This window comes from Anopheles maculipalpis, chromosome 2RL, assembly GCF_943734695.1.
Source record: "Anopheles maculipalpis chromosome 2RL, idAnoMacuDA_375_x, whole genome shotgun sequence".
Lineage (NCBI taxonomy): Eukaryota > Metazoa > Arthropoda > Insecta > Diptera > Culicidae > Anopheles > Anopheles maculipalpis.
This window is the reverse complement of record NC_064871.1, coordinates 88,375,674-88,385,003: the sequence shown is the minus strand read 5'-3', so window position 1 is coordinate 88,385,003 and position 9,330 is coordinate 88,375,674. Positions and strand designations below refer to the sequence as shown.

The following is a 9,330-nucleotide window of genomic DNA, read 5'->3' as shown; positions in this document are numbered from 1 at the left end:
GTATGAATTAATATCGTTTCCTTCGTTTCCTACTTCACTCGTTAGCATCACATCACCAAAACAAAAACACTAAAAAATAAACACACACATCAGGGCTGCGAACACCCGTAGCTTCTCTTTTCCCCACAAAAAAAAAAAAAAAACACGTTTGTTGCTAACAGGATCGCAGGGAACGACGCAGCAATAGGCGCTTTCTATTGAATGGGCGATTTATCGTGCCTGCATCGGCTCATCCTCGGCGCCGGGCGTCGTCGGGATGGCGGAACCTTGCTTCATGTTTTCGATGTTCTCGTTATTCCACGCACCGTTCATCGTTTTGGACGACGAAAAGCATAGCTTCATGATGAACGGGAACTTTGTGCCTAAAATTGCAGCATCAAACAATTATTTTGCTAAGAAAAGGACTCTTGCAGTAGAATAGTCACCTTTGTGATCGATGGCGGTGTGGTTGCACTTCATGATCGCCTGGACGGCTAGGGCGACGCTCGGGAATTCCACCAGCCCGGACGAGGAGCGTTCCGATTTCAGCGGGAACATGCGTACTTGCGACGGGTGACAATCGTTGCTGCTGAACGCAGCAATCAGCTGATCGTCGGTTAGCCCTGGTGGTGTGTTGAAGAAATGGAGAATCTGTGCGGGAGAGAAAGCAACATTCTTAGCATGATATTCAAGTCTAAGACTATTCCTACGGTCGCACAGTACCTTGCTTGGCGGTTGGATGCGGTTCTTGCTTGCCTGCGTCAGCGACAAGAAGCGATTGTTCTTCGAGCCGGTGTATTCCTTGAAGCTGGGCGTATGATCCGGCAGCGTGTACGGGTTTGTGACCTCGGACAAAAAGTTTTGCTTGGAGAATCTGTACAAAATGACAATGAAATACGTACTCATTAAACATCTCTGACCTTCCACCGAATATACTTACGCGATTTGAATTTTGCCATCATTTCCGATTGGAATGTTGTTCAGGTGCTGGACGCAACGTTCGACTGCAATGGCGTCACCCATCTGGACCATGGCGGTACCCTCCTTGGTCTTCAGGAACTTTATCTGTGCGTGTGTACGTGCGGCAGGGAAATTGAATAATGCACATGTTAGCAAGCTTATTGTCTAGACACACGCACAACAAACTAATTAGCATCAGCGAATTTGCATTCTCGGTATTCTCGGTATAATAAATCACTACGCCAATATTTGACTCCATTATTGAAAATAATCATTTGCTCCGACCCGCCGGGTTCATGCCATTTCCAGGTTTCGTACGAAAGCTTACGCACGTCACGAGCAAATGGTTTCAGGGTAATGTGTGGCTCTGTTATGCCGCTTTTACCGGGATTGTGCCACAACTCATATCGAGTTCGGTATAATGAATTTAATGGCGGGAACGCAAACGGCCAAATTCCTGGTGCATTGATGGAGAAAATTGAAACGCACCCATTCGGTGGTGTGTTCTGAGCTGGGCTTGGGGGTGGGGTGGGGAACGTTAAATTAAATTGACTCTACCTGCTGTAACAGCTTAATGAATCTGTTTATTTTATGTCAAATTTATTACAAAATGCTGATAGAAAAGCAGAGTGTTCCATCCGGATAATATCCTGGTCATGGCATTAAATATTTGCCGAACCGTCAAGGACAATTGAAACAGTTTTATTGTAAATATTTATGTAATATGGTAGCTTTAGAAACATTTTTTATTTTCAATATATTTTGAAGCAGTTTTAATGAAATCCTGGTCACGGCACCAGCACTTTAAAAGAGGATAAAGTTTGCACTGCAAATAATAGTATAAAAGGTTCAATAAATTCAATCAAAAACGGATGCAACTACGACACTTTCATCTCAGTTATCGACATTTTTACATTACACCAAGCCAAATTTCGTTCAAATGATCATCCATCCATCCAAACCCATCACTCATCGGTACCTGAAGGCATCCTTTGCACGACGTTGAGGGCCCCTTCAAGATGTGTCCGTGGCATTCATGCGCGTAATGAACACAAAAGCCAAATCCACACACCACAAAAAAAAAAAAAAACATTATAGCCGACATTTCCCAGAACACAACAAACGGAACAAAATAGAATTCCTCAACATTTCAGGATCGCACAGAAGGAATGTGTTGATGATGGTTTGGTCGTCGGCCACAAGCACAGCGTCAGCTGTACGATCATTGCGCCCAAAGTGTCCTATCGTGATCGTACGGACAAGGCAGTACCATTACCGGGACGAGGGAATTGAAATTAATTATTCTTCCCCCGGTTCGGTGCCACTTCATGCGCCTCATCGTCCAACCACTATCGCTTGGCTGACGCGTCCAATCTCGGCGTCGCTATCGGTTCACAACATCGGACCTTCTGATGTCTCGGCGAACAGGGCTATTTTCAACTCCCATTTTCCGCTTGATGGTGTCGCACGTTCCGGGGTTGGACTGGGACCAGTTGGGCCGTCGTCCGTAGGTTTCCCCGGGGGCCATTGAGATCGAAGCGTTACAAGAATGCTTGCACTCTTCCGTATCGTACATACGGGCTGGGACTGGTTTCGCTTCAAACGATGGTGTGTGCTGTGTGCATTGTTTTTCGATGTCACCTTTTTTTTTTGTTTTGCCTAATGTCCTAACAACAACCCGCCAGATGGGTGACTGTGCGCAGACAGGAAGTACGAAAGCGGGGCTTACATAGGCATAAATCATTGTGATTGAAATGATTCGCAGTAAAACTCAACCGGGAACGGGAACAGTGGAGACTGCACGAATTTTCCCACCAGACCAGACCCCATTGTCGTACGGACGAGCCGACAGCAGCTCTTGAGGATGTATCTTTGGGTGGGCAAAAAATGCGTTTTTTATTTAAATCTAGTGATCCCCATGTACCAGCAGGTACTCTGAACCCTGGTAGAATCGATTTTTGTATTTGATTTGTGACTCCCGATTTATAGGCTACTCTCTTGCTGAAGAGCCTTTTGGGAGAGGCAAAAAATATACCCATCGATGCCATGGTTATTGTTCATAAAGTTTGCTCCTGATGTTGGGAAGGGAAGGTTGCTTTATGGCCGCCACTGTTTGATGGATATGAGTTACCCCAATGTCGGCTATCGAACCTAGTCAAGCTACATTCGCAATCATTCCGATCTGGCCTGTTTTCCTGTTAGCTTTAACAAGTTTTTAGTATGGTAATGATAGTTTGGCTTCTTCCACAAAAACATTAAGCTTCTAAATTGATCCATCGATCAAGACGTTTTGCAGCGCAACGTTCACTTGCCTTCGATTCGTGCTATCTTCGCTAGTGCGTCACTCCGGTACGGTCCATCGCACAAACGTACTTCGGCAACAGCTTAATCTAGTCATACGTTCAAACTTTTTTTTTACAGTGCCTCCATAAAGAGCTCACTCGTCCGAAAGTTTCTGCTGCCCAAAAGAAGAAAGAAATCCGTTCCGTTTTGTTCCACCCAAATAGCTTTGACCATATGGCGCACACCAAGTTTTTTTTCCTTTAACTTCCCCAGCAAAAGATTAAGTCCGGGAATTGAATTGAAAACCTTCACACAAAACGTGCAGATTTCAATCGGCTCTTGCACCCACACACACACGAACACAATCACATACGTACTCATGAGATGATCATTTGCAAATATTACACCGAAGCAGGTCTGGAGCTTTTCAGTTATTCACCTAGCGTATCGAACGTTTTTCGCCGTATCAAAATCACTCTACCCGCCCTGCCCCAAAATGAGAAGGATTTAAGTGCCAACGGTAAAATTTGAAGTTTTGAAGCGGAAAGAAACGGCATCACCACCACGCCACCAAATGACGATCCTTTTTTTTATGGTTTCGAAACAGACAGCCGGATGAAATGGGAAATGCACGACTCCAAACTCGGCTTTTTTCCTCTGTTATTTCATTCAATTTTATGTACCACCACCTTCCATATTTCGCACGCTTTTTGCCACTTGGCCCTTCATTTTCGGTTCGTTGTTTCCCGGCCTTTTTTGTTATCTCGGGTTTTCCGACTTTCGGACCGTTATGGTGGTTCGGGTGTGGTTCACGATTTTCATTGTACAGGAGATTTCCTGGGTGAAACAGCAAACAAGTGTTATTTCCTTTAACCAATTTTTGCCTGTTCAACATGTGTACAGTCCGTAACACAACTATACGATTGCATATCATGATTTTTTGAGAATAAAAATAAAACTAAAGGGACTAGTTACAGTTGATGTTTTAGCCCATTATAGAGAATAACAGAACACATATTTGGATTAACCAAACGATCACCTACTGGACCTATTTTTCTCACCAAATGTGACGATTTTGAAAATCGTTCAAAAATACAAGAAGCTTAAGACGATGTTTATTAAAGTGGTCGTATTTTTTATTCATTTGAAAAAAAAAAACGACTTGAGCTCTCTACGATGAAGTTTTCACTATCAAGAAACAATTTTTTCATACTTTGAGATGTAAGATGAAGATCAAAGATGTTGAAAAAATATAGCCATATTTATAATACTACCAGATCGGGCAATATCTTCTACTTTTAGTTTCATTCGCAAGAAACAATTGATTGTATAGTTACGTTAAGCACTGTATATCTGTGTGTATTTTTGAGAGCAAGATTTTTCCTTCCGCATTTCGATGATCCCCGTGCCCCGTTATATCAATTTTTACGATCACCATCTGTTGCGGGGGTTTAGGCGTGGAATATTGCCTTCCAAAGGCTTCTCGTCTAGGATGTCTGATTTCTAAGTAGGTTGGGAAATGCTATTGTCTAAAACGCAATAACGCTAGTACTGTTGAGGACAATTGCACTTTTCACTAGCACACGCCTCCTCTCTCTGAAAGTATAAGCCTCACAGTGAAAACTCTTCACTAGAATTCGTACCATGATCATCCAACTGTCGCCCAAGGTGACAAAAGCGAACCACAAACGGTTCCTCGAAAGCCGGTCCGCCGGAAACCAGAACCAGCTTGAAGCTGACAGCAGTATACGTGGAAAGTATGTGCTTCCTTTCAAAAATTCTGTTACGTTTTATGGCGCGTACTTCATCCGCAACCAGCGTAGTTTTATTTTTATTTTGTTCGATTTTTCAGAATGACAGTTGCAAACGAATTTTTCGAATTCTGGCACTCTTTCTCTCGCTAGTCAGGGTTTTAGATGTACCCTGCAAGCGACGTGAGTCGTTTTTTTTTTCTTCGCGTTTCTAGAACACCCAACACCAATAGACACAATTTCCTTTCCACAAACAAATTGAAATGCATAGAAGAAAAAAAGGGAAATTGAAAAGACGTTTCCTGCGCGCAAACAAAACACCCAGTCATTGAAAGAGCGGCTCCTCGCTGGTGTGGCGTAGGATTCTTTTCCTCTATCTGTGTTAATTCTAGAATCATGTTTCCTTGATGCAGCCATTGCAATTCCACTGCACCGAAGATAGCTTTGGAATGGTTGAAAAGGAAAAAGTAAGTTCTTGTCTATGTGTGTGTTCGTGTTGTAGTTGTACTTCAAAGTTACAACATACGTTTTACAAAGTTCCTCAACCACGTTCAATACAACAGCTGGCTACGCGTAGTGAATAAATAGTTGTGACGTTGTGGGATGCGTACGCCAGGCCCCACCGGATGGGACAATCAGGACATCTTATGAGAAACGTGCTCGAGAAACGTGTAATTTACATGCAATCTGTTGTTTGAGGGGTTTTTCATTCGATAGAGAGAGTCGGAAAAACGTGATGAGAGGAAGGAAATCTGGCCCAAAGGGAGTTGAGTCGGTTATGATGCTAACTTATGTAATAATTTGGAAAAGTGGGTGTAGTTTGAAAAGTTGAATTCAATATGTACTCTTATGATATCTGTAACTGATCAAAAATACGTGATGAGCACATGGTTTAATTTGTCATTCCTCTATTGCTAGATTGCTAGACCAACAGGAAATTGTTCGAGTGTTCTTCAGTCTTATGTTTATAAAAAAAACAGTCCACACAGGCCACATAATAATAAAAAAAAGCGACGGATCAAATTCCAACCGATTGACTCACTCAGGCGAAGCTAATCCTATCCCTGGTTTAGCATTCCTTTACACCACAACCACAGGTTCGCGCCACAACCATAGCGGATGGATGTGATTTATGAAGGGCAGCGCGACTAACCATCACTATTCGTTCCCAAACTCTCTCTCTCTCTCTCTCTCTTTTTGCCCAATTAGATTCGTTCTAGAGAAGCAAAAAAGATTGAAACTGCAAGCAAATCGTGTTTCACTCACACTCACCGAAAAAAAACCCTGACAGTCGCGTGAGTGACAGGCCATAAAATGTGAGCTAATTAGTCACCATTTTGCTAGCATTTCTTTTCCTTTTTCTCGCTCTATTTGAGTAAGTACGTTTTGCGCGGTACATTCGGTAGGGGTTGATCGCAGGTTGTGTTAGATTTTCCTACCAGATTGTGCTAAATAACGACGCCTCAGTGAAGGGGATTTGAAATGTTTGTTGTTGCTTCTCTTCCTTATTGCTTTCGCGTAATGCGTGATATCAGAAGCGGGAGCTTATTTATAATACTGATTGCAGCACACTTTAGAGTGTTCTCAATTTCCCGTGAATCCATTACACGTGTTTTTCACATTCAAATAGCTATTTTCTCGTTCTGTGTAATCACACAAACACTCGTTGAACCGACCGAGAACACGGACATTGCAATGCAGAAAAAAAGGGTGTCGCTTTTACTTACCCGCACTACATTGCCGTAGAGGCAGAACAGATTGAAAAGCTTATCGGTGTTGGCGGTTCCATTGTCGAGTCCGTAAACCATCATCACTGCGCCCTGGGATGCGGATGAGAGAGAGAGAGAAAGAAACAGAAAAATATGAATCAACACAGAGACAAAATATGATGGAGATGATATTTATTAGATTTTTCCGTAGTTTCGACAGATATGCGGCGAAGATGCGGAACCAATCCGGAGACACAAATATTGGAAAGATATCGATGTATGTACACACACAATAACATCTCAGCGTTGCTGCAGAACTGAGCAGGAGTGCCGCAAAACGAAGTAAGATTTAATTAAATGATAAAGCAAAAACTGAACTTGAAGTTGTGTGTGACAGTCGAAAATGGGTGCTTATGTTATTGAGGAGTGGAGGACAAAACAGATGACGAATGAGATTATCAAACAGAAAAAGGGAAAGCGATAGACAGCAGAGACGTGCTTTTCGATTACATAAAAATAAAATGGATTGAGAAAGTATTTCGTTTTCTTTTTTTGAGTGGAAAATCTTTTTTTATAAATTTAATACAACTCAACCCTATTACAGGTAAATATTATTTGGCCGTAAAAATCTCCAATTAAGCTAGCTATAAAAAAAATTAAAACCACAAATTGCATACCTTGCAGGCGCTTTCGTGAAATACCAGGCGTCTCCATATTTATTGCTTGAGCAAGAATTTCGAAATAAAAACACTTTTGCTTACAAAACAAAACGAAAAGCGAATTCAAACACTTGTTTACATTGCCCGGTGGCGACAGTCAACCTGTGTTCCATTTAAAATATTTTCGTACGATTGCGGGTGTGGTATTGGCGAGAAAATTGGCGAACGGTTAACGTGGACATGAGAATTAAAACATTTCGTTCGAATAAAAAACATCCCTACAGAGCCGTGTGCGTTGATGGCCGATGTGTTAACCGAATTATTGTATTTCGAAACCAATCAGTTTTGTGTCTATATCGGGCAGGGTAGTTGCAATCAGTTCCAATTTAACACGGGAAACATGGGACAATATTTTCCCATTCATGCGTGTGTGAATGTAGGAGGAGAACACCCGGTTGTTGACACGTACCTGTTGCTGTGTTGGTTGGATAAAGTTGGTCGGTCCATTGCGCGGCAACGGTGGATCCTTCATCAGACCGACGTGTGTACCGGCTGCGGCCGGTTTCCAGTTCTCCGACGGATGGAAGTCCGGTGGTGAAAAGTTGGGCGGAAAACCGTTACCTCCGCCGGCACCTAGCAGAGCAGGTTCTAGACCAGGGGTGGGAAAAGAAAAAACAAATGGCAAAAAATTATATTATCTTTCACTGGGGTCGTGCCGGGATCGTTAAATAATGTTTGCTACACAGGATTCATTCTACCACTACTCGCATTCACTACTCTACTACGAGGGAAAGATGAGATAAGGAAAAAAGGGGAGAAAAAGAGGTAACGAGAAAAGGTAAAACGACACTCGGACGACTTTGTCAGCGGTAAAAGTGCAATGATCTTTATCCGTCGGAAAGCATCCCTCCTACTAGCAGCTATTGGTAAGTGCACATGACATTGGAATAAGATTGGAACGAACGAAGACATAAATGGTCTAGTGGTAAGTGGTTTTAGCAGTTTCGAAACTGGAAACTCCCAGCACTTCCACCGACAGATAGACAGACAGCAAAAGAAAGATGAAACGATTCTCATTTACGTTCCAACAGCAACAGAATCCGGCACACGCAAACACACAGAATGTCCAACGGAAAGCGCAATGCACCAGCGCAATTCATTCTATTGTTTCTTCTGCTTTTTATTTGTACGCAAAGTTTCGTCGCTTTTTTCCAAAAACTTGAAACACAAACACGCTCTTCTATAGAGAAACACATTCTACTTCGTGCAAACGCGAACGAACGATTTGTCACTTGAGAGCACCGTGTTTGTGTGTCTGTTCCGTTCTCCGATCTCCGATAGCTACCAGCACCATGCTGGTAGAGAAATAGTAGCAAAGAAACGAAAGAAAACGGATACCCACGTTCTGCTCGGATCCATCTCCGATTAGAACAGAAGCGACCGACCATAGACCCGACGGCCATAGTTAATTGTGTGGTTTTTTCGGGACACACAACACAGTGTGCAGCGAAATAAGTGGGGAATAGTGTGTCGGCCGGTGGCCGACGTCGTAACTTAATCATGATAAAAATCGGTCACCCAAAACGCTGAAGTTTATAAAGGGTTCATTTGTTTTAATCCTTGCCCGGAGACCGAAACCGGGGGTATACTGCAACATCCAGGAAGATGGATGATGTTATTTGGACAGAAGCGATATTGCATTCCGAAGAGGAGTTCGTTTATCATGGGCAACAGTGTTTTTGCGTGCTTGTTTGTGTGTGTGTGTGTATGTGTGTATCCTGTTTTGAAAAGCGTATAATCGTTTATCGTCTTAGGATGAGGTTTTGTTGGAAAGTGCGCAAAGGTGTGCAGAATTAATGATTTACAAATTAATTTAAGATGTTATTTACGTTCAAATTGTAGTTTCTTGTTCTTTAGAAATGTGCATATTTGTGGTTGAAGTAGTGTCGGTTGCACTTGGAATAGTAGTAGAAGCAGTAAGGAAATGAC

At 42.6% G+C, this 9,330-nt stretch overlaps 1 protein-coding gene across 8 annotated transcripts in view; it reads right to left on the bottom strand.

Moving 5' to 3' along the window:
- Positions 1-209: 209 nt before the first annotated feature.
- Positions 210-9,330, bottom strand: part of LOC126568130 (heterogeneous nuclear ribonucleoprotein L) — a 171,837-nt gene continuing 162,716 nt past the window's right edge. For 6 of the 8 annotated variants that reach the window (XM_050224547.1, XM_050224551.1, XM_050224548.1 and 3 more), the window contains 6 exons: positions 7,811-7,989; positions 6,701-6,793; positions 920-1,044; positions 703-853; positions 426-630; positions 210-362 (listed from right to left, as the gene is read on the bottom strand). In XM_050224547.1, the coding sequence (XP_050080504.1) occupies positions 211-362; positions 426-630; positions 703-853; positions 920-1,044; positions 6,701-6,793; positions 7,811-7,989 (905 nt within the window). In that variant the 3' untranslated portion in view covers position 210. Of the gene's footprint in view, positions 363-425; positions 631-702; positions 854-919; positions 1,045-6,700; positions 6,794-7,810; positions 7,996-9,330 lie in introns of all 8 variants that reach the window. The other 2 variants (XM_050224549.1, XM_050224550.1) reach the window with 1 other exon arrangement.